This window comes from Staurois parvus, unplaced genomic scaffold (assembly GCF_062004578.1).
Source record: "Staurois parvus isolate SC_StPar_1 unplaced genomic scaffold, SC_StPar_1.0 ptg000218l, whole genome shotgun sequence".
In the NCBI taxonomy this organism is placed as follows: Eukaryota; Metazoa; Chordata; class Amphibia; order Anura; family Ranidae; genus Staurois; species Staurois parvus.
The window spans coordinates 653,373-679,965 of NW_028318014.1; the positions used below are offsets into that span (position 1 = coordinate 653,373).

General features: G+C 42.0%; 1 protein-coding gene across 1 annotated transcript in view; it reads left to right on the top strand.

Moving 5' to 3' along the window:
• SLCO4C1 (solute carrier organic anion transporter family member 4C1) overlaps positions 1-26,593 on the top strand; it is an 81,328-nt gene that overhangs the window by 8,120 nt on the left and 46,615 nt on the right. Inside the window, exons 2-5 of the mRNA XM_089679114.1 lie at positions 8,184-8,447; positions 12,827-13,021; positions 13,362-13,458; positions 20,398-20,519. Of these exons, the coding sequence (XP_089535240.1) occupies positions 8,184-8,447; positions 12,827-13,021; positions 13,362-13,458; positions 20,398-20,519 (678 nt within the window). The remainder of the gene's footprint in view (positions 1-8,183; positions 8,448-12,826; positions 13,022-13,361; positions 13,459-20,397; positions 20,520-26,593) is intronic.

Below are 26,593 nucleotides of genomic sequence, written 5' to 3' on the forward strand. Positions count from 1 at the left end.
AAATCAGTAAGCCAGTCACACAAGCAGGAAATGACATTTCTGGGGGTTGCTCTGTACATTATCTGTGTACAGAATGCCTCCAGGTAGCTATATTGTATTACATTTTACAGTGCTGCAGATTGAAAAGGAAAGGTAATTTTAATAACATTCAATTACAATATAACTCGTGTGTTGCAACTGTATACGCCATATTATTATTTTTTTAAATTTGCTTATTTTTTACCCACGAAAGTGAAGTTACCCTATAAAACATCTCTTATGACTGGAATCATCATGTTTCACTAGGGAGGATAAGAGACATTTCTGACCAGTATATGTTACTTTATAGGCTCCTGCAACAAAAATAATAAATGCACATTAATATGTTCTTTGATTTCCCAGGCCTGCATATGAGAATTTGCCACTACAAATAGCTGTCAACTACATTTGATGGAGTCTTTAGTTTATACCATGGAAATAGGTGTACCCCTGATGCAGTAATGACTGAGTCTCCAAGATGTTCAGGATTACAGTTAGGAAATCTAGTGATGAGATGCCCTGCTGCGGTCCACACACATTATAAGAAGCCAGTGGATGTCTGAAAAATGTAACGTATAGCTGAAATATCACTTTTAGGAGAACTGAACTCTTAGGCTGCGTTCACATTTAGGCATTTTGTATCGAGGGCAAAATTGCCTCTATTCTGCCCGTGATCCGAAAATACTATGCAAAACTGACACATCGCACTATGCTTGTTAAAGTGCTATTCATTTTCAATGTGAATGGAGCCTAAATATCTTTTGCGTACATTTACCTTTGCAGGTAACATCCTAGCATACAATAATGTACTTTTGTCATGATGTTGCCCTATATATTGTTACATACAAAATTCATAAAGAAAAACAGATCATTTAAATTGCTAAAATGATCTCAGTAAGTGCTTTTATAATTGTAACACCTACGCTGATCCTATCGAGCTTTAACTGGATTACAGAAATGGGTGTACTTCTTTTATGTCGTGTCTCGTGTGATATATTATTATATAAGCAAAATATCAATTATAGGGTTATTATTTACTGATGTACAATGCATGAATGTACACAGAACATTTTAGCTTTGACTTGCACTGCCACAATGAAACGGAAAATATTTTACATTAAAACTGAAGCAGGAGACTTCCTTCATTTTAATTCTGGAAATATATTTTTGGAAGCCAGGTTTAACTAGCAAACTTGATACTACACCAAATTACTTCAGGGGTTACTACCAGCCACAAGGCACTAAGGTGTATGCAGAAGCCTTGGCAAGCACTTTTTTTGTGACTAGCTTTTACATAGGACATGAGATCTCTGGAAGAGCATGTTTCTTCATACTACAGCATACTCTTCTTGGTCACAGTAGCCCTGATGTACTATAGCAAATAGACAAGAGCTGGGATAAATTACAGTGTACTTAGTGCTCAAGTCCAAAAGAGGGCATGGATGTCCACAAGCTATTTCAGGCTCCATCTAGCTGATCATACAGTGGTGGTCAATGCATTCAGCTTGGTCCTTGTTTGCTGCGTGTAGTGAATACCTACAAAATGCTGCTGTTGTGTATACTGTTTCTATAAGGTGCACTTTAAAATGCTTGCTAATTCAATTAAAAAAACAAAATAATGTAACTGACAAAGAAATTGAATGTTCCAAACCAAATGGCATGTCAAAACAACCCATACACTATGTTGGGTAGCATGTGTACAGACATAAATCATTGGAACTTTCATGTACCATTGTATGGAGTCTAGTACCCCAGCCGGTGCTTGAACCTCTGTGCCTGCACACAAAGATAATGCAATAGCTCTCTGTGTATAGACCACTAATCATTTTTACAAAACAGGGTTTCTTTTTTTATAGTTTCCTTAAATAATAGCTGTGTGCATTGAATGTAGTTTTATTTCTACATGTTATGCACATTTAGAAGTATTAAAAGCAGAGAGATATACCCAGAGACATTAGTAAAAAGCATATTTTTTCAGCATGCTGCAATTTAGCTAGTGTACATTAGGATACTGGATTGTTTATTCTGTTGCAAACTACTCTGATTAGTAAATTCTATGTATATGTTGAGCCTGTGTGTGCATTGTAAAATCCATGAGCATGCAATTTACATGTTCATGCATGATCAATGCTTTGTTGTGTTTATTTATATCTTCTAGAAAGTCCAGTCCAACGTGTTGGCCCATATCTGTATGACTCAGTTAGGCTACCCCTCTTTTCCTTTTGCCTTACACTGCAGGCAGCACAGCTGGCACATAGTGAACCTTGTGGTTGATGGATGTGAAAACTAGATAAATATGCAGCCATGAATACAAACTACTGGAAATCTACGGAATGTATTTTTTAATATTTTTTCTGCATAACCAGTTTATGTTAGTATTGTATAATCTGGGGGATGCCTTCATAAATGTAAGAGATACATAGGTCTTCAATTGCATACTCTGTAGTTTGTATCAGTTAAAATGCTCTTTTCCTATAGAGGTTTTTCCTTTGGTTACCTAGGATGACGCCCTTTCCTTATAGTAATGTGGGTTAGGTGATTCATAAGTATAGTAGCTATTAATATCTTTTATAGTTATGACAGAGGCAGATCAAGGAACATCTTCTGTAGGGTTGTTTAGAATATATAGAAGATAATGGGAATTGTTTTATTGTTTTGATTTTTGATTTTGTATATAGCAATGTATTTATGGTTCATGTTTGTATTAAAACAAAGCGGCCACCACCATATTATAATGACTCCTCAAGGCTTCCATTGGCCATGGGCAATAGAGCATACAGCATGGGTTTCCTCCTGGGTTTAGGTATGCTGTGATGTGTGTTCCACCAGTAATGGAAACCAGTAATGAGAAATGTATGGAGGCTGCATTGCTTTTCAAAATTCTAGTTGGCTGGCTGTCACTTTTACTGTCACTTTTATATGCATACTTCTAGTCTAAATAGACTAGATCAACATGACAGCCACTGCAATACAATTTTTAAAAGGAAAGGTATGGTCTCGTTTACATGTGTGTACTACAGCATACGCCTGTGCAAGTGCTGCAATTACCTGTGTGGGATGCAGCTTCAGTGTCCTTGCAGCCGCTGTATCCCAAGTGACATGAATGCGACTGCCTGCGCAGGGATGCATGGAACATCTGTGCATCCCCATGTGGGTAAACACAGCCCTTGCATGGACAAGGTAACCTGTGATTTCCTTATTGCAGGTGTTAGAGTTTACAATGTACCTGTAACTTCAATAAGTCTGTTTGGTAACTTCAGATATCTGCAGGAAAACAACTGATGAACAAGGCGGAAATGCTGGTTTGATAGATCTTTTTCTTTGAATAGTGATATGTGTAGCACCATGGCACAGACCACTTCCAATTTAAAGAAAACCTGTTCTGAATGTAACATGGAGACTACCATTGCCATTGCTAACGTCTCCTAAAAATGTTAACTGGCTGACAGTCATGCTGATTTTATGATAGTAAATTGGATAGTGTAGGGAAGTGTTGGAACCCCAGACAGTTTGAACTGTTTTGAGGGATTCTGTTGGAAAGATTTCCTTTCACTTCCTGTTAGGTAACAACATTGCCATCAGGATAGGAAGTGAAGAACAATCTGCAGCAGCAATTCACAAAGAAAAAGTTTTTTTTTTCTTTTAAGCAGATTAGGGCTGCTAGTTAACCTGTTAGGTTTGCATTGATATCTGTGGCCCTGTTGTAGCATTGTCCTTGTTTTCTGTACTGTTGACAACATTGCCACCAATGAAATTTCTGCATTTAGATCCCAGAAAGCATAAAAAAACATAAAAGATGTTCAAACCCTTACTCATTTATTTTATTAACTATAAAAAGAACTTTTGTCTACAGTTTAAGGATGTGCTGGTAAGCAGCTGTGTTGGAATGGGAACTTTTTAAGTTTAGTGAACTGATCCACGATTTGGTGAAGTTCGGTTGTATTCAGGTCTGTTGGTGATTAGAGTCCTGTTTAATCACTAATGTAACCTTGATTGGAGAGGTTTAGGTGATGATTTCAAGACTTCACAGGACTGAGACTGAGATTTCAATACTTCACAGGATTGAGATTGAGCTCTGCAGCCACTTTTGCAGCAGTTGTTTTCTTATTCCTGGTCACAATGCTCCAGTTGTCTCTATCGGTCAAATGACTATGTAGAGGGCACATATGCTTATCGGATGACATTTACCCAGAAACTGTATATGCTGTCCTAACCTTTGATACTGTATCTCATGACACAGCAAATAAATTGGCAACTTCAGTCACAGAAGCACCAGCTAAGCGGGCACCAACAATTTGCCCTCTTTGACGTTCAGTAAGCTCTGACACGACTCCGTATTATTAGCAGCGCACAAAGTGAATGATGAAAGTGAGGCTTCTCTCCTGTTAGCTAGGTGTCTCATCACACAGCGGAAGCAAAAAAAAGTTACATCACTTCTGCTTTTGACGCAAAGCATGTTATTTTCACACCTGCAAATCATGTAGTGTTTCCATTTTTTTTTTACCAACCCCTATGTTTCCAGTGCAATCATTCAAAGAATAAAATGTTTTGCATACATTTGCTTTTTGGGTCTACCTATAGGCCAATGTTTATTTTAATATTCACATGCTCTGTGTACAGAATAACTGAGCATACAGAATTATTATATCATGGTGTCTCCTCTGGAAAAAATCACCATGGTTCATCTCATAGGGGAATGAAGTCATAACCACGGGGGAGCCAGTCCTTGTACATAGCACTTGTTCACATTGTTATAATGTGTATTTATCTTCCCTGTCCTAAAATCGGGTTTGTATAGCTGAGCATGAACCAAAAATTAGTGCTATCAGCAAACAATGGTCTTTAACTGTGTTTTGACAGCCTAGGAAAACCTAGAAGTGAACAGATTTTGCAGAAACATATTTTTTCTGATTTTTCTACAATGGAAGGAAGCATTGGAATATCTAGGAAGCGAATACACAGGCTGCATAACCTCTTGGAGCTTGAGCCTACCGGTGGGGTCTCAGATGCCGGGAGGCAGGACAGGGTTTATGATCATGTGACCGCTGTGATTGGCTGTCACAGCGTTCATATGATTGAAACGCTCCCATTCACAAGTAGAGATCGAGAGCTACCCATTAGCTGCCAGTAACTGTCCCGGAAGCACCTAGGGCACGAGCTCTCGGCACAGTTCTGTTTACATTTTGGTACGCATATATGCAGCCTCTCAGCATTAAGGCCCACACACCAAGAGGCCATATATATATGTACAGTTAGCTTGAAGGAGGTAAAGCAGAACTAAACGCATTAAGTGTTTCGCTAGTGTTTCCGAAAACAGTTGCATTCAAGGCATGTTGGGAATGATAACTGTCACATCGCTTGTGTTCTCATCTGAACTGTCAAGCTATCAAATGGCTTGACCAAGCCACATCAAGCAGAAGCTAAGATGGCAGCTTCTTTGGCTGTAAAGGCTAGGAAGCTTTAGATTAGCTTTAATAGCACTCTACTGTTTTTGGTTCTTTTCACAAATGTTGATATAGATCAGCTTCCTGCTTGTATTCTCTCATCCTGCAACATGCTTGAAAGTTGCAATGTTGTAGTCTGCCTGCAGCAGACTGATGACATCATCTCAGCCTAAACAAAGTCACTTCTATCCTTTTCAGCCAAGGAAACTGCCATCTTAGCCTCTGTTTGATCTGCAACTACCATGATGCTGCACGTGAACAGTTATGACACCAGCCATGTGATTGTTTGACAGTTTGGTTAAGAGCAAAAGCGGCATTACTGGAATTATTTTTTTAAACCATTCAATTAATAGGTTTAGTTCCACTTTAAAGCGGACATTTACCCCCCCTGAGTGGCTTTCTGTCTCTGCACTCCTCCCACTCTCCACAACATAACATGCCATTTTTTTTTATTTGTTCATTTTCTGGTTAACTAGCCCCACCCTCTTCCCCTGCTGCCATTCTCATCTAGGTGAGAATTACCTATCTCTTCACCTGCATAACCTTGGGATATTCCTATCACATGTCCCTGAAGGCTGCAGTAGTAGGGGCATGTCATTGTGATGGTGAAGGAAACTGACTCACACTGACTAAGGAAGACCAGGATGGCAGTGTGCGACCTGGGCTGCTATACCCAACAGTGGATCTCAGAAGAACAACACTGGATTCTTTGGGAACATGTGTATGTGAAGCAAAAATATCACGTACCTGGTGATGGAGGCCAATGGAGAGAGGGCTTCCCTTGCGGCTAAGTTCCGGACTCCCCTAAGAGTGGGACAGCGGGAGTCTGGCCCAAAGTTGCACAGGTCGCCTGTAGGAGTGCTGGTTGGTGGTCCACTCAGAAGCACAGCTGGTGCACGGAGATAGGTCTGCAGACAGGAGGCGCCTGTGCGTGGTATGTAAGCCCTTTCGGGATTTAGATGTTTACTGGGTAGTCGGTTCAAGCCAAGGTCAGGTACCAGGTGGGAATCAGAGCAGACATAGTCAGATGGGATAGCCGAGGTCATATACAGAGGAGCGTGAGAGGGAATATCCGTAAGCCAAGCCGAGGTCAGATCAGGGGTAAAGCAGAGTAGACAGGTCCAGGAGCAAGCTGAGGAACAGGAAATCACAGGTCAGAATCACAGGAAACAGGAACAGGGCACGGGGAGCTAGAGATCATCCAGCAACTTGAGGAAGTGATGAACCTCCTTATAAATGCCGTCTGGCACCAAACTGAGGCTGATGTGTACTTCTGCGGCCATGCAGAGTACTGGTAGAAATGCCAGATCTTCCAGAACTTCTGCCGTGGACAGGACCCTGACAAAAGACGAGCCATAATAACAGTTAAGGGGGTTTAAAAGAAAATATGCAAGGTGAGGGTGAAGTTCCTCTTTAACCAAAGCTCAAGGATTGCTTTTTAATTATAAAAGTACCATTTTTTGACATATAATACTGCTGTTGTACATTGTGACATGTTGGGAATTTATTCATTCAGGCTTGTAAAGTTAATGTAAGGTCAACTTTGATGAGAGTGTTGTATCATTGGACAATCTTTTCGCTAGATTCAAGCTGTGTTGAAATTTACTAAATCCTGCTAAAATCCTGTTGAAGCTACAGCTAGAACTTCCTTGAAAGAGACCCTGTCATCAGGTTTCTTTTCTAAATGTTAAGCCCTGATACAATGGAAATTAGAACTGTACCCAATAATAGATCCACAGTGGGGTGAGAGGACTGAGGCCCCAAGGCCATCAAGCTGTCCTTGCTTTTTAGCCTTGGCTTTTCCCAGTGTGACTCGCTTTAGTGTACTCTTAAAGAGCTAGATGAAGAGGTTCACTGCCATGTGGATCTCCTACAGGGATCCTGCCGTACTGCCTTGCTTCTCTGTTCTCGCAGCCCTTGCTGTCAACATCCCTCTGCCTTTGCCTGACATGCCAAATCCCAACAAAGCCAGCATACCTTCGATCTCTCATCTTTGATCCACTTTGAGCTATACAGCATGTGGCTAGTGGCTGACAGGTAATTGTATGGAACATTTTGTTAAGACATGCCACTGACAGCTCTATAAACAGTCTCTCTTGAACTGTCAAAGACAATGACATCATGGTAGGTGGCGAGTTTAGTAAGATCCAACACTTGCATATCTATTTACTATTTTTATGGCATTGAATAAATGTTTAACATTTAGAAGTAAAACATACAGGCAGGGTCTCTTTAGGATCTTCATTTAACAATTCCATACTGAAGCTAAATGGTCTTTAAAAGGGCTGCAAGAAAGCTGTTGGAAACCTTTGCAAATGCTAATGTTATGTCAAATAGGGCTCCTGCTACCAATTAGCAATGATTGATGATTGGTTACTATTGAATGATATTCATCTTTACTCGTAAGACCTTTATGTTCATGTTGCATGAGGAGGCACTCTTGTTGCTACTGTTATCGTCTAAGAATAATTGAGTGTGGGGTGTCTGCTGTAACCTAAAAATTACCTTAAATAGTTATCCCTTGAAGAAATAGGCAGGATCAGTCAAAAATATAGCTTATACCATCCATGCATTCCTTGAAGATGCAAGTTTTTTTTGCCATCAACCTTTCAAATAATTTTTCATGTAACTGTACATTTTTCTGGTATTGTAGAGTATGCATAGTTTATGTCTGCATAAATAATTGCTGGTTACACTGCCCCCTGTCTTTTTCTTTTGCAGGTACTGCTGTGAATGGCCTAGTAAATGTAGTCATCTCTACTATTGAGAAACGTTATGACTTAAACAGTTCCCTCACTGGGCTCATCTCTGCCAGCTACGACATTGCGTTTTGTGTTTTGTCACTTTTTGTGTCTTTTTATGGACAAAGAGGGCACAAGCCTAGATGGCTTGCCTTTTCAGCACTTATGATTGGACTGGGGGCCATAGTGTTCTCCTTACCTCATTTTACTGACAGTACATACCTGTATGGAAACCGATATAATGGTAAGTTAATAAACTGTTTTAAAAGATGAGTGCAATAACGCCTGAATAGGGTAATTTCCCATCTGGTTTCATATTCATTTTTATAAAATAAATGAGTCTATTGTTTCACAAACCTTTTTCTTGCGCTGCTGTAATAAATAATATTTAGTAGTTGATAAAATCTCACCCTGTCTCAAAATGCCAAAAGCTTGATATGTAATCTGTACAAGGAGAATCAATACAAAATACTTTTCCACTGGTATTACACCCCAGATAGGCTATGCACTCTTTACCCTTCTGCTGACAATATATATTGGAGTTGCAAGAAATCTCTTGGCACAATTTAACATATACACTATATTGCCAAAAGTATTGGGACACCCCTCCAAATCATTGGATTCAGGTGTTCCAGTCACTTCCATGGTCACAGGTGTATGAAATCAAGCACCTGGGCATGCAGACTGCTTCTACAAACATTTGTGAAAGAATGGGTCACTCTCAGGAGCTCAGTGAATTCAAGCATGGTACTGTGAAAGGTTGCCACCTGTGCAATATGTCCATCCGTGAAATTTCCTTGCTACTAAATATTCCACGGTCAACTGTTAGTGGTATTATAATACAATGGAAATAAGTGGGAACAACAGCAACTGAATCAGGAAGTGGTAGGCCATGTAAAATGATAGAGCGGGGTCAGTGCATGCTGAAGCACACAGTGCGCAGAAGTTCCAACTGTCTGCAGAGTCAATAGCTACAGACCTCCAAACTTCATGTGTCCTTCAGGTTGGCACAACAACAGTGCACAGAAAGCTTCATGGAATGGGTTTCCATGGCCGAGCAGCTGCATCCAAGCCTTACATCACCAAGTGCAATGCAAAGTGTTAGATGCAGTGGTGTAAAGCACACCTCCACTGGACTCTAGAGCAGTGGAGACGTGTTCTCTGGTGTGACGAATCGAGCTTCTCTGGCAATCCGATGGACGTGTCTAGGTTTGGCGGTTGCCAGGAGAATGGTACTTACCTGGCTGCATTGTGCCAACTGTAAAGTTTAGAGGGAGGGTTATGGTGTGGGGTTGTTTTTCAGGGGTTGGGCTTGCCCCCTTAGTTCCATTGAAGGGAACTCTTAAGGCGACAGCATACCAAGACATTTTGGACAATTTCATGCTCCCAACTTTGTGGGAACAGTTTGAGGATGGCCCCTTTCTGTTCCAACATGACTGCGCACCAGTGCACAAAGCAAGGTTCATAAATGCATGGGTGAGTGAGTTTGGGGTGAAGGAACTTGATTGGCTTGCACAAAGTCTTGACCTCAACCCAATAGAACATCTTTGGGATGAATTAGAGCGGAGACTGTGAGCCAGGTCTTCTCGTCCGACATCAGTTCCTGAGCTCACAAATGTGGTTCTGGAAGAATGGTCAAACATTCCCATAGACACACTCCTAAACCTTGTAGACAGCCTTCCCAGAAGAATTGAAGCTGTTATAGCTGCAAAGGGTGTGCCAACTCAATATTGAACCCTATAGACTAAGACTGGGATGCCATTAACGTTCATGTGCGTGTAAAGACAGGAGTCCCAATACTTTTGGCAATATAGTGTATATTAGTATTATCCCCTTGTCCTACCTTATTGGCAGGCTGTTCATAACTTACTCCATCAACTTTCTGATGCCTGGATTCTATTTACACCTAAAATGCACCTTTTAGATTTACCTCCCCCACCAGCTATTTCCAGGCATCTCAACAATTTTTTCCACATGATCTCACTGTCTGATTGCTCTCAATTGGAAAAGACATCAGTCTCATGAGCTTCATACCAGGATCAGGGATATCAAACAGATGGAATACCCCACAGCTATTATCCATGACTCTGTGGATAAACACAATAAGGTTTGGAAACTGTGGCATATTGTGGAAGACCCTCCTGGATAACACTAGCAACGCTCCCCCCCCCCCGTTTCTCCGTACCTGGGTAAGGATAGGATGAGGCTTGATCTCTCAGACGGCAACCGAAGACACTGGTTCCCCTTCCCTTCTATCTATTACCCTTCTTTTTCTTCTATTCATGTTTTCTATTCTTTTTTTTACTTTTGTGTTCCTACTAATATTCCTCCAATTTACTGCTTAATTACTGAACTTGGTTTTGCCAAAGTATCTTTTCCAAGTTTAATCCATCCAGTAGATCTCTTTTGTAACACGCTGATAGTCACTGACTGTGTTACTCAGTTAAATACATATCTTGATTTTCTAAACATTATTCCCGTTACCTTTGTCTACGATTTCTCATTTTGTTGTGCCAACTGTATTTCACATTGATGAGCTTGCAACTACCAAGACCTATGGATGCTGCACTGTTTACTTCCACCCTGTAATACTTGACATTTATGATGTAATTTCTCTTGCTGTTGTGGAAGAAAAACAAAAATGTTTCTCAACAAAAGACCCTAGAAGCCCTAATCAAGATTTAGCTATTCTATGTATCTTTTGGATTGCCCAAAGTACTGCTGAATTCATTGTCTAATGACTGAATACACAGAGAAATATGGACATCTATTTTTTCTAAATTTTTTTTTTAAAGGTTTTATTTCTACATTATAGCAATATTATGGTACTACTGGAGCTACTGGCATAGATACAAATAGGTTCACATAAGACTGTAGGGGAAATATTTGGAATCACCTTAACGCTCTAAATGCCTGAAGTGCTTAAACATCCATTGGGTATTTACTGTCTTTCAAGAAAACACAGCTGTTAATATTTATCTTCAATATGACAGGCAAGGTCTGGATGCTGGATGCTTTTGTACATTAAAATATATATAATTTATGCACTGTACAGGCTTTGTCTTCTCAGTTCTAATACCATTTTGTTCAATTACATTTGGTAAAAAATTATGATTCTTTGAATCCTCCTATTTATGATGGACAATCTAGCATCACACGAAACAACTTTTTGTGTTTGGAGAACCTTGCTCTACAAAGTCTACCATGGGACACACAAAGTTCTGGAGAGAAGCATTAAATGCAAGGAAGTTTTGGGGGGTTTTTTGTTTTGTTTTTTTTTAATTTTACATTATGCAAGGCCACAAATATACTTTATAATAAATACTGGAAATTAAACATACAGTATAGCTAGACAAAATATATTTGCATCTTTGATCATGAATGCATGTGTGGCTAATAACTGTAGAGTTGTTAACTTTAAGTTTTCAGTTTTATGTTTAAAAAAAACATTCATATTCAGTTTATGCTGTCAAAATATACTTTAAGTTTTAGCTAAATATATTCCAGGTGCATAAAAAATATGCAATGTATTACAGTTTTTATATATTTTTTTCATAAACTAGCCATGGCCTGAGTAGAAAAGCCTGTCCCCTTTCAGAATAATGTAAAGGAGGAACCTTGTTCTCTGTGTGAAAGCAGTGGTCCCTGGAGATGCCCAAAACACCCCCTGCTGATTCAAACCTAGAGTTCTCCAATCAGCAGGAAGCATGAACTTTGCTGATTGCACATCTATAGGTCTGATTGATCTGTGGGTATGTTGGAACTCTGCAGAGATATCACTGCGTCCACATAGACAGCTCTGTAGCACAGAGGACAGGCTTTTCCACTCAAGCAATGGCCGCTTACTAAAGAAAATAGACTGCATTTTCTTTTACACCTCTTGTTTTGATGTAGTTGGAATGCAATTATCTGATTTAAACTGAAAGTTGGGCCATCCTGTGATGAATCTGTAGACCATTGCTGTAAAGATGTGTAATTTTTCCCTAATTCCTGACTTTCTCCCTGATAAATACATCTTTTTTTGATCATGTAGAATTCTTGGTAATGAGACCTGATTGTCTACCTATTTCACAGTAGAGAATGATAAACCACGCTCCCTTATGGATTTCGACCCACCCATCGGGGCAAAAGCCATGACCATATGACTGAGCTCCCAGTGGGCGGGGCAAAATTCATCAGAGGGTGTGGTTTCTCTGCAGAAACATGTAGGCTGAAACCAATCCTGGGAGAGCGGGACTTTTTCTGTTTATTGCTTTGGATGGGCACATACAGCCTACACCCTTTCACCTGTGGATCATTGATACAGTATCCCTGCCTTTGAGCGGTGTTCCAAGCAAAGCCTAGCTCACTGCAAATTCACAAAAATGCAAAAAGAGAATTTGGAAAAATTCTTCTGCCTACAGTCACTATACACAGCTCAGTCTTTGCAAGCCAAGTAGTATATTCAGGCATCACCTTTGTTGTGGTGAGAATCGGGCCAAGCAGGGGTTCTCTAAGCCTGAATATGCACATAATGCTTCAGTACAAAACCAATCATAAGAAGCATCATACAAGTGTGATTTGGACATGTAATATAAAAATGTGGTGTGATATATTAAGGAATTAATACGGTATATTTTCCAGATTTCTGTGAAACATCCGGACATAATAGCACTGGGCCAGAGTGTACTGGAAAAAGAAGTTCCTCCCTCTCAAACTACCTGTATGTCTTTGTTCTGGGTCAGCTGCTAATGGGAGTTGGAGGAACTCCGTTATATACTCTAGGAACAGCTTTTTTTGATGACAGCCTTCCAACGCACAAATCTTCACTGTACATAGGTAATTAAACTTTTCCGATCATTTATTGACACTGAAAATAAAATGTTTGTCATTAATCAGTGATGACTTTGGATTCGGTTGGAAACCTGAAATTTCAAAGGTGCTGGGCTCCTCGTGACATAAAGACCTTATATGGCCATGTGGTGCCTCTATTAGGTCAATGATATGTGAGTATCCCCTTTCCTTTGTGTATGTCAGCTGCAGGGGAAGTTGGCGTGGGGGGAATTCTCCTTACAGAAATATACCTTCCATATTTCATTGTATATAATAAGATAAGAATAGGCATACTTACAAAATAATTTCAAGCAACCCTACATTTAACATTTCTCTTGTTTTCCAGGAATTGCATATGGAATGTCTGTAGTGGGCCCTGCAGTTGGATATTTAATTGGTTCACAAACATTAAATGTTTATATTGACTTTGAGAAAGTGAATAGGCAAGTGCATTACTTTACCTAGTAAACTATTTCTCAGCATGCTCTATTTAAATAATGTAAAAATATGTAAGCCCTGATTAAGTACTTATTTGCTCCCTTTTGGTCTATAAATATACATTTGAAGCATTTTGCAATTTATGTTCAATAAGTGCAAAAAAAAAAAATATATGAATCCCAGCCAAAATCTTGTGAGCTGATAACTTCCTGTGCTTTGTGCTTGTGCTGACTGTTATCAGAACATGAGAGAAAGACAAGATGAGATATAGTGAAGCAGAGTGAGTGTTCTGTAGTCCTCTTCTAGGCTGACAACGCTGCTACTTCAGGCATTTACTAAACCCATGCGTGTATAGGGGTTGTGACTGGTCATTTAAGGCTGTCTTGAATTAAACCTAAAAACTTAAGTTTAAATTGCAGTTAAATTGCAGACAAAAATTATAAAATCAAGACCTCAAATATATGACCAAATCTGAGTCCTACCCTACCATTTTTGTCAACATTTGAAGAAAATAAAATTATCTTACGTCCTTTGACGAACACAGCCTTTCTTCATTATCTATGACCAGAGTTTTATAGCCCTACCTGCAGGAGTAGGACACTCAGCAGAAAAAAACTTGGCACCTCTTATGGGCAGTCCTCTCTGGATATAAAACCCCCTCTGTGCTATAGGCCTCCAGTCATTCTGCCTAGTGTATTAGGAGTATGGCGATTTTTTTTTCTGGGACTTGTGGTCCTATAGCCTTTTTATTTTTTTCCTTTTATTTTTCCGTGGGATTTTTTCCTGTGGAGATCTTCTATCAACAGTTGGGCTGGATGACGGGCTGGATAATCTAGATCCAGTGGTCACCCCAGTCTGACCAACAAGTGCTTGCAAACCACTAGCTCTGTGCTTGATCGGCCCCAACTTTTCCACATCCTGAACTGAGGCGGTCAGCAAGTTAAACATCTCATGGGGACAAATATGACTGAGTACCCATAGTCCATGTCAGTGGCTGACAGCCCCCCACTTTGGTGGAGAGTAGGATCTGTCATGGATGCCATAACCGCATGCTTCAATAAATCGGTAAGTAAACATGCCCCCCTCCCCCTTCAGAATGCAGCGAGGGGTGCTTGTACTCCCTGGGGTGGTCGGCCCTGTGGGGTCCCCTCCATCCCCTCCTCCGGGCCTTGGTGGTAGCCATTCCTTGTGCCGCAACCCCCCCCCCCCACACACACACACACGGGACTCACCTGCCTGCACCCGTTCAAACTGGACGGAGGCTGTCTCCATGGGATCTCCCTTTTTATCTTCTATGTGGGGTGGTGGGTAGTTACCTGGTGGTGGGGTGCATGTGGTGCAGGGTCCAATCTAGTGTGCCTGCTGGGTCCTGACCACAAGCTGGGAATGGTTTGGGCTACTCTTTTCCTCCTGGATCATGGGAATGTGTAGAGTGTTCCACTTGGCCCCCCTCCGCAGGTGGGCGCAACAAGTGGTCTGGCTATGCGACACTTTAGGCTGCAGCTTTGCTGCCTACTGGGTGGCTGTGTCGACCACCATTTTAGTTTAGGTCATTTGCCCTTCCCAGACAGTACTGGCTGCTGGAGCCTGGGCCCGCCCCAGACAGAATGGGGCTGGACACTGGGAGGGCTGTAGTGCCACTCTGTTGTGTTGGGCATCTCTCCCCTGTGTCTGGCCAATCCCTAGAAGCAGCTCTTTGGGGATGATTGCTAGCTGGTGGCCATCTTGCTGTGGCCTCGGCCAGCAGCCATTTTCTTGGGGCCTGCCGGCTATTAGTTGGGTGTCAGCAGCATTGGGTCCTGGTGGTGAAGACCGGCGACAATCACCTACCCCCTGCATGCTACAATTAGCGCTCCCTCCGGATATGCCTGTGCTACCCCGGACCCTGAGATCTCCTTTGTGGCCTTGTCTACCGTGACCATACCTGTCTGAGTGGTAAATGGGGATTATTCCCTACCATGATTTGGTACCATATGGCACCCTGTGGAGGCTGGGGGAGAAAGCCAGAGACCAAGATAGTTATTTACGTTCCCTGGGTCGGCAGGGCTCATCCATCTGTCAGATGGTGGTGATCCACTTTGCCAGTAGATGCAGTTCTCACGGCTTGGGCAGACACCAGCCCCAATAAAAAGGGGGAACTCTGTTTCCATGGGGAGCTTGAAAAGGATTTGGCCGCACACCGCCACAAAACTGTTGCAAGATTTCTTTATTGTCCTCACAGTCAGTAGAGAAAAAACAGGACAGTTAACTTTACGAATAAGCACGTGATTTTAGTGTGAAACGCGTCAACTGTCCTCTTTTTGCTCTCCTTGCTGAGAAGACAATAAAGAAACCTTGCATGTGGAGGTTTCATCTTTGATGTTTTTTCAGTGCCAAGCTAGGGCGGGCACCCACACCAACTAAAGCTGAGCAACTCACCTGAGCAGTATACACACTCTACTTCGATGTCTTGAGCAACAGATGAGAAATCGACATGTTGGAGTCTATTTGTTGGCCCTGACTGAGGTGTCTCAGATGCTTTCTGAGTGGCTCACAATGTTAAGACCAGGTTTGGCATCGGGCCAGGTGCCCCCGGTGTATGTGGATCTGGTGGACCTGTTACCCCAGGGCCCGCTTTTCGTATGTGACGAGGCAGTCCCGCTCCTGTTCACTCCTCTGTTTTTCCACTGACCAGAAGTCTGACAATGCCAGGTGACATCTTCCTACCAGGGTGACCATCTCCTCGGTGCTCACGCACTCGTGATCCCAGAAGACCTCCAAGCCTGTGGAGCAGTCCTTCTTGGCATGATGGTTGTCCCCATCCTTTTTTAGGTTTGGGGGTTGCCTTCACCAGTTTCCAAGCCCATGGACCTTCCTCATTCCCAGGAAGATGGGGTTTTCCCAATCCTGGACATCAAGGCCCTGACTGCCTTCATACGGGTTCACAATTTTGAATGGCAAGCCATTCACCCAGTGGTAGCCTCCCTCTGCCAAGAGGATTTTCTGGCCTCCATAGACAAGGATGCCTACCTGCAACTTCCTATTGGCGAAGGACAGTAGCATTTCCTGTGCGTTGGTATGGGGACGTGCTTTACCGATTTGTAGCGCTGCCCTTCGTTCTGGCCTCTACTCCCCTTATGTTTACCAAGGTCTTGTCCCCGGTCCTTGCCTTGCTGGGATGAAAGATTGCGGTGATCAGTTACCTGGACAACTTCTCCATGCATTCCCAATGTATCTCCTTACATTCCCTACAAGACTTTGGTTAGATCCTGAACCTCAGGAAGCCTGAATTGCCCCGTCCAAGCTCTTGGAGCATCTGGGGCGGATTCTTGATTTGGAGAAGGCCAAGGTGTTCCTCCCTTCGGACAAACTCCAGCACCTATGGTCGGCGGTCTGACAGCTCTAGTCTTGAAAGCGGCCTTTCCTGCACTTTTGCATGCAGGATTTCAGTCTAAGGGTGGCCACCTTTGGAGCAGATCTTTAATTTTCGTTCCATCGAGGGCACTACAGAAGGATATCTTATCTAAATGGAACAGGTCTCATGCTTCCTTGACAACCAAATTCTTCTGGAGTGGTCAGCGAGGGCTTCGCTTTTCTGGTGGCTGTGATCTCAGTCTCTACTGACCAGAAAGTGTTTTCTTCTTCACTGGACTGGGCTCATGACGGATACCAGCCTGTCGGGCTGGGATGGGGTCCTGGGATTGGACTCGGCTCAGGTTCACTGGACTCCAGAGGACAGTCAATGGCCCATCATTGTCTTGGAGCTCTGAGTGATTTAGGTTGACATTGTTGCATGGGATGGATCGCCTGAAGAGTCTACCGATCAAGATCCATTTGGACAGTGCCACTGTGGTGGCTTCTGTCAATCATCAGAGGGGCACAAGAAGTGCTGCAGTGGTGCTGGTGGTGCTTCACATCCTACAATGGGCAGAAAGGTATCTTCCAGCTCTCTGCTCTGTCCAAATTCAGGGTGGCAGGAACTGGCAGGCTAGTTATCTCATCCGTCAGCAGCTGGATCGGGGGGAGTGGTCCCTGCACCCAGAGGTGTTCCATCAGCTTTGTCTTTGCTGGGGGATGCTGGACATGGATCTTCATGCATCCAGTCTCAACCGGTAGGTTCCGAGGTTCGTGGCACCTTTGATGGATGCGGTGGTGGTGCAGTGGGATCAGTAAAATCTCATCTATGCTTTTCTGCTTTTCTCCCCCTTTTGGCCATTTCCCTCCTTGTGTCCTCAGCTGTCGCTCCCTAAGGTGTTGGCTTTGCACTCCTTGATTGCAGGTCAATCCTCTTTGTACTCTCTGACTGTCTGAGGACAAGCATGCCAGCCTCTTTTGCCACATTTCCCTGTTGGATCAGCAGATGCTGTTCAGGCCTATGCCATTAAGGGGCAGGAACCTTCGTTCCCTGTGACGGCACATTCCACTAGGGCAGTTAGTGCCTCCTGGGCATTCCACCATTAGGCGTCTGTCTCTCAAGTTTTGCAATGCGGCAACCAGGTCATCTGTGCACATTTGCAGTGTTTTCTGTGGTTGATGTCCTTACATCTTCCGATGCTAGTTTCGGCTTCATGGTCTCGTGGGTTACTGTTTAGGTCTCTTTGGCGCTTCTTTGGAGAGGTATGGAGCACTGGTATGTTGACCTGTGGCTTTTCCCCTTTATTTGTTTTGGCCACCACTCTTGGCACTGCTTTGGGACATCCCTGTTTGGTCATGGATAATTAAGACAGGCTGTGTCCGTCTATGAAAGTAAGAGATAACAGGGTTTTTTGTTACTCACCATGGACTTGCTAGGATAGTGCAAGACCTGGGGTTCCCCTGGGTACCACATGGTGAAAAATGATGCAGCAGGTATAGCTTTGGCTAGTGGTATACACACCTCGGGCACATGTCTGTACCCCCAGCAAACCTGTGTATACCATAGCAGACCAATTCCTCCAATGCCACCCCAACATACCTCTGCTTCCAGTGCTCTCCAGAAAACTTCTGTACCCCCCAGCACAGCAGACCATTGTACTCTTGAGCCACCACTGACCCTCAGCACATCTCTGCCTTTAATGCTGCTCTCAGCTCACATCTGTGTCCAAAGTCCCCCAGCATACTGCCGCATCCCAAGTTCCTCCTTGGCTCATCTCTGCCTTTAAGTAATTGTCTCAGCACACCTCTTCTTCCTATGCCCCTCCCGGAACACTTCTGCCTCCAATTCCCTCGATCTCACCAATGCCTCCAATGCCCCCCCAGCAAACCAGTGCTTCCCCTCAGCACACCAATACCTCCAATGCCCCCCCTCAGCAATGTCTCTCATGCCCCCTTCCCCTCAGCACACAACTGCCTCCAGTGCCCAACCCTCTGCTCCCTGCACACCACTGCCTCCAATGCCCCCCCAGCATACCAGTGATTCCATAGCCCTCCTTCCCCTCAGCACACCAATGCCCCCCAGCACATGAATGCCTCCATGATCCCCAGCACACATATGCCTTGGCCTTCTTTTCTTTATTTTCATCTGGTGATCCTGCCAGTAAGTCTGTTTTTTTTTTTAAACATGTAGCAGTTATAGGGTTGAGACCAACCATTTCACACTGACAGGGCTGCTTACAATGATAAGCTTTTATTTATGTAAAACCTTTATCCCAAAAGGAACAAATATGAACATTAAAATGCAGCGCTGCTTTTTTTTGAATAAAATATAGCAATAGTGGTGTTTTTTTCATCTTAGAATGACAATGTTATTTATTTGATTTTTATTTATTTATGTTGATTTTGCATTTAGAACTCATGGCAGTGTTTTAACACATTAGGGGGTCCCACCACTATTGCTCATATTTTTGTTTAGGTGTGGGAACACACAACAATGCACAGCTGCAAGCTTTTCATTAAGTTACTTTACACTTTTATATTGAGTTAGTCATGCAGTGCTTACGCATTCACCTTGTGTTTTCACCAAAAGGAACAAAACTGTTGCTGTAACTGCTTAAAAAGTGTGAGCTGGAGTTTGGCTTCAGTCTGTTTGTGTATCTAAGTCTGCTAGTATATCTAACACTCCCCTCCCCCAGACTTACAGTTCTGCTGTAAAAATGCATCTCTGTTGCACCTTCATCCAGAGTGGAGGCACTCTAATACAGAAGGCGTGTTACTGGCCAAGTCACCAGGAGAGAAAACGTTGGAAAAAAGCCTAATGCAGCCCCCCACATCTAATGACTGGTAGGCTGCAATATATTACAGTGTTGGTTTTGGGTTTATTAGTCCATTAAGGGCCCTTTCACATGGGTGCCTTCAGTTCCAGTTGGCAGGGGATCTGTAAGCTGATCCCCTCCTGATCGGAGCAGTGTAGGGCAGATGGCAGCTCCGTGTCCACTCAGTTTTTGCAGAGTAGACACGAACAGAACCAAGTCTGCTCTATAGGCAGCCAGGAGTAACTGGACTCCGCTGTCTGTTTACACCAACTATCTATGATCTGATCCGCCCCAAACAGAAGAGAACACAGTTCTCCATTTTTTTTGTAGAGGGCCTGATTGGACCCAGAGACAGGCTGGTGTAAGCAGGCACAAGTTTATACCCGCCGGTCCATAGGAATGCATGGACCTTCTGATCAGGTCCGCCAGAAAAACTGACAGGCGTACCTGCCTTGATCGCCCATGTGAAAGGCCCTAAGGCAGCTGTGTACTCTAACTAGGCTACAGTGAGAAGACTCTCTCATTTTCACATAGTTGCAGAGGGATTTTTTGCATGGAGTTGCATTTTAAGTTCACTGCACTGGAGAGATTTCCACTCATTTACTCTCATTGGGATACAAAGCGAAGAGAATTAGCACCAACATGCTATCCTAAACTTTTCACTGGGTTCCACTTTAAGATTTATTGTCCTTGATTAAGTTTGTTAAAAAATCGAATGTACCACATTAGTTTTATTTTGTTTTTAAAGTCATAACTCATAATATTGACCTCTCATTTCTATGATGTTTACTATAGTGCTCCACTTTCTCCAAATGACCCCCGTTGGCTTGGTGCGTGGTGGATTGCATTTGTAATCGTAGGCCTAGCAACATGGCTACTTATTGTGCCTTTCTCCTGCTTTCCAAAACACTTACCAGGTGAGAATCATATGCCCAGTCACATAACTTTGTTACTAACATCACAATAGAATATGGGTATAAAATACAGATTTAGGCAAGGTTTACACCAGATGCTGTGGTATAGCAAGGCAAAATGTGTTGTCTCCCTCTCTGCATGGTTGACACCACTGCGTAGCATTGGTGTGTGGGTGGTGTGCACTGAAAAAAAAAGTACTAAGTGTGGTACTTTCTGTTCAGCGCAGTGCAGTGCGAGGTCTTGCACCGTGCAGCCAGCAATTGAAGTTCATGAGATGTCTGTGTGACATCTGAATAAAGGTTAAAACCATGAAAATAGTACCGTTCAAATGACCAACCCACCCCCCCCCCCCAAACTTGTATCAGTTGAATCAGCATGTGAATAGACTGGTGCAAGACAGGCAGGACTGGTTTGTCAGACTCTAGTAGACATCAACAAAATTTCCGTTATCACGTACCTGGTGGTGGAGGCCAATGGAGAGAGGGCTTCCCTTGCGGCTAAGTTCCAGACTCCCCTGAGAGTGGGACAACGGGAGTCAGGCCCAAAGTGGCATAGGTCAGCTGTAGGAGTGCTGGTTGGTGGTAAACTCAGAAGCACAGCTGGTGCACGGAGATAGGTCTGCAGACAGGTGGAGCCTTTGCGTGGTATGCAAGCCCTTCTGGGATTAGAGATTTACTGGATAGCCGGTTCAAGCCAAGGTCAGGTACCAGGTGGTAATCAGAGCAGACGTAGTCAGATGGGATAGATGGGATCATACACAGAGGAGCGAGAGAGAGAGATTATACTTTAGCCAAGCCGAGGTCAGATCAGGGGTTCAGTAGAGTAGACAGGTCCAAGTGCAAGCCGAGTCGGTATCAGGAAGTTACAGGAAACAGGAACAAGGCACGGGGAGCTAGAGATCATCCAGCAACCAGAGGAAGTGATGAGCCTCCTTATAAAGGCTGTCTGGCACCAGACTGAGGCTGATGTGTCCTTCTGCGGCCATGTAGAGTATTGGCAGAAATGCCAGATCTTCCAGAACTCCTGCCGTGGACGGGACCCTGACAGACGTTGCCTGCACACAGACACCAACTCCCTGTTGCATGAATGTGAATTTTCAGTTTATTCACATTCTTGTAACAGGGAGTTGGTGTCTGTGTGCAGACTCTCGCCATTTTTATTGAAATCTCAGTAAAGTTCATTAAGCTCTTGCCCGCCGCCCTGTAGTAGAACTACTGCTACTGGGCGGCAGGGCTGCACAGAATTACCTATATATACGTGATTTGCATTTCCGGGTAGGGGGCGTGCACGTGCGCCGCCCTTCCCATGCTGCCATTGGCAGCTTTGGATGTCAATCACCGGGTCCCAGCTGGAGATTCCCCACCGGCATCTAGCGATCGCCGAGTAACACTGACAGGGGAGAGACCTGTATGTAAACAACACAGGTCTCTCTCCTGCTAGGAAGAACATGCTGCTGTGTATTTCTCTGCACAGCAGAGAAATACACAGCAGCATGTTTCCCTAGTAAAACACACACAGAACATTATGTAAAACAGCACACAATTAACATTTTGATTGCCCCAGATGTTAACCCCTTCCTGCCAGTGTCATTAGTACAGTGTCAGTGATTTTTATTAGCACTGATCTCTGTATTAGTGTCATTGGGATATCAGTGGCAGTTAGGCATTTCCCACCCAGTATCAGCACAGTCCTGTTATAAGTCTCTGATCGCCGCCATTACTAGTATATAAAAAAAAAATTCAGTATATATATTGCCATTTGTAGACGCTATAACTTTCACGTAAACCAATTAATTTACATGTATTGGGATTTTATTTTTTTTTTATTGCAAAGACGTGTAGCAGAATACATGTTGGCCAAAATTTAAGACAAAATTAGATTTTTTTACTGGATATGTTTTATAGCAAAGTGTAAAAAATATTGTTTTTTTTTTTCAAAATTGATGGCCTCTTTGTTTAGTGCGCAAAAAAAACCCGCACAGATGATCAAATACCACCAAAAGAAAGCTCTATTTGCGGGGAAAAAAGGACATAGACTTCATTATGTACAGCGTTGCATGACCGCGCAATTGTCAGTTAAAGTAACGCAGCGCCATTTCGCAAAAAATGGAGGGCAAGTGGTTAAAAAAAAACAAAAACTCTGTAATGTGCTCAAATCAGCGTATCATCACCACACTGATCTCAGACAGATCCCACCACACAGCAGCCTCTTTGTTACAATGTACTGGTGTGAACGAGCCCTTAGGTTTTAAACTGGTGACATAAATACAGATTTGAATAGGTGATGCCTCATACATTTATATACCTCCCACCTTTCTGAAATGATAAAGAGGTACATGTAGGCAAAGAACACATCTCCTCTATGGCCCCCAATTACATGGACCGCAAAGATTTAATGCAGAAAATGATTGGCTAAACCACACTAGTGCTTTTTGACTTTTTTCTTTTATATTGGCTTTTCAAAATAACAAACACAGTAATATAGAGGTTGGATACAAAGTTTAGTGCAGCACAACACTTCTGGTAGTAAAATAGTACATTTTGCATAGAGATGTACTCATCAGACCAAAAAGAGGGACACCTGAGACTGCACAAGGGACAAAGGGATTTGGTCACAAAAGAGGTACAGTTGGAAGGTATGGTTTATTTCATGCAAATACACATGGGAAGAAAGGGACTAGAAAGAACAAATCTAGAAAATCTGGTCTGACTTTTTTTTTTTAACAGAACCATTAAATCATATTACACTATTATCATTAGTGCTAATACTATGAAGAATTGTATGGATGTAATCTCTATCGTAATGTAAAGTGACACTCTTGAAAAAAACTTGTGTATTGTTATACAAGAAATACTGAAAGTATTCTGAGATTTCAACTATGTGCTAAAAAATGAAAGTTAAGGTCCAAGTATGCAAAGTATTTCTGTGTATATATGATCCAGAGTGCTCACATTTCATGCTAGAAGCTTTTCTTTGTACCTTTTGTTTGTCTAGAAAAAGGGCTGCTGTAAATTGAGGCTTTGTTAGGTAATGGAGACCATAGGCTCAATCCACAAAGCTTCAACAAAATAAGTATACGCAAGAAAAAACATTTTTATTTTAGCCATATGACTGTAATTTTGACATCTGATTGGACTAATTTTAAAAATAACTGTCATTTTCCAAGTGTGTTTTTGCGAATTGATCCTCGTGTGAGTTAACGTAGTCCATATTAAATTGTCATCAGCTAAGCACTTCTCAGCTGTTCCTCTTCCCTGTGACCCATCACTCTTGTTATCTCTCCTTGCTGGCCAACAAGGATGAGCAGAGTGATTTTGGAAAAACTGATTTTGGCAAAATTACTGATTTTTGTCAACTCACTTTCACTCAATAAACAAAAAAAAAACATTTACGCAAATGCACCTTTGCAGTTTGTTTAGTGGGTATATTTTTTGGAACTTTAGTAGTTTAATTAATTGCATTAAGATTTCTTGGTTTTTGTGGGGGTTTTTTTTTTCCTTTTTTGTAAATTTCATTGTTATTTTGTACTGCTGCATTACATTTTAAAAAAAATTTCTTCCTGTTAGGCTTGGTTCACACTTCTCCCATGATCATTTAGAGCGACCTTGATGCAGCTTCAGATATGGCTAGCATATTATATGGAGCCAAATTGCACAGAAATAGTAGCACAGGAGCCTTTTTAAAAATCACACCACTTTGATATGAACCGGCACCATTGAACATAATGTGATTTCCCTGCAACTCAAGTCACATCAGAAATCGATGTGAACCAAAACTTATATTTTCTGTGAAAAAAACCCTGTAAAATAATGAGGCTAATGATGAGCCAAATAGCTCCAGATTTGCTAAAATGAGTTTCCTTAATTCACAGGGGCTATTTAAAGCTAATTTCACTCCAAACCATCTTAATTTAGTCTTTCCCATTGACTCCTATGCGTTAAACTAAAATGGTGACATTTTGACAAAATCTCTCAGCTTTCACTCATATTTTGCAAAACTATAAAGCTCCCAGATTTACTCATTTCTATTAGCTACTGCTTATTTTGTTATTTACTTGAATATAGTGTGCCATGTAAAAAAAACAAAACATAAAAAAACCCAAAGTGCTGCATAGCATAAATGTGTGCAGTATTAAAACTCATGCAGACATATGGTAAAATAGCGTTAAAAGAAGTATTGTTTTATTTGTTCGTTTTTTTAAATCACACTTACCTAGATGGATGCAGCACCGCTGATCGTCAAGTTTTCCCTGCTGCTCTAAAGCAGAGAGCCGGAACTGTCAGTCACCACTGTCTGCTCCGCCCCCCTTCCCGCAGCACTCACTGGAGTGCTGGGCTGCGGAGGTTGCAGAAGCGGCTGGTTCAGGCTCTCAGTGAATCACTGAGAGGCAGAGCCAGGTGCCAGTCCAGGTTCTGGGGTGAATCCCGACCATATGGTCGGGATCTTTCCCAAGCCTGGGCGGGTCTGTGACAGCAGAATGACATACACTCCTGTGATCCACAGGAGAAGTACAGCCAAATGAGCTTTGGCTGTACTTCTCCTTTAGGCATTTTATATGGAGTAACACCCAATCCTTTTTATCATGTGTTTAATATCTTGAGTTTGTACGCCAGTCATTGTTTGAGAACCCTAGTTGATTCTTACCTTTGAAAATTGATTTGGAACTTTTGCTTGCACAAATAGAAAAAAAGACTACAAAATACATGACAATTTTATTTTTTATATAAATAAAATGCATGACAAAGTGCAGGAGGCCATCAGATTGTTCTACATTAGCAAGAAGTGTCATATAATCGGAATAACTTTGGTTATCTAATAAAGTGACTTTCACATAAAGCTGGATATACACTAGTAAAATTCTGTTCGAAATGTCACAATTTAGTAACGTTCATTCAATTCTATAATTGTTAGCAGGATCAAATCGGCACTCATATTTGTAATGAGAAAAAGGAGTCGGATGGAATAATTTTCCCAAACAAATTTCTTATAGTGTATGTAGTTATTCAGGAATTTACATTCATTTTAAAATCGAATGTTAAAAGTAAACAAAAGTTTGAAGTCCTTCCAAACAACATTTGTCCAGTCATTGAATCTACAAGTAATTTTTGTACAATGTTGGAAAATCTACTATTGTTTAGCCAGCTTTACTGTCGGGACAATGAGTCATCAGAATGGAAACTCATTGGGAGACTCTTAGGGAATCTGTCATCATTTGGCAACATTTGCAGTTGTCACCCTCATCCTTGCTGAACTCCTTACTGAGTAACAAAGATAAAATAATCATGCAGACTAAGTGTTTGGACTTCACTAGCCACATACTTGTTCCAGGTCAGCAACCCGCTAGGTAATAAATCGAGAACTAGTATGGCAGGCCAGGAGCCAGCACTTTCAAAAACAGAAATTATAGCTCTAATAGGTCTTTTCTGAAAGGGTTCCTTTAATTTAAGACACAGACCATTCAGTTGTGAATTATTTCAGGTAGTGGTGGAACTAGGTCACTCTCTGTCTTATTCTATCTCTTGGGAACTCCAGTTGCAGGATTTCCCTACAATAGGTACTGGCTTGTTTTCTCTCCACCTTGGGGTTCTGGGTGTTATCTTCTCTTTATGGATGCTTCTAATTTACATTTCTCATTCTCTATATATGTCTTATAAGTTAAAATAAAATATATCAGGGAAAGTAATAGTAACTGCAGATCTGGGAACTCAAACAATCTCACCATCAGAGTTTCTGAGAGATGTGAAACACTGTTCAATACTGTGCAATGTGGTGCCTCTCCTTTAGGTGACAGATATGAAAACATGCAGCTCTGTTTTCAATAAAGTAGAATTCCAGACTAAAATATGCTTAAAAAAATTTCCCTTCCCCTTCTCCTACCTATCCTGTGTGTAAAAAAGATCTGTATACTTACTTTTTTAAATCTGGCAATACATTATACATTTTTCTTATTCAATTTCCTTTAGATTTAGTTTCAACTACGTAGTGTAAGGGTCTATGTGATTGCATACAGATTGAAAGTGTTTAGGTCTGACCTCATATTATATGGTTTTGGTATACCTAAAGGCAAATTTTTCCA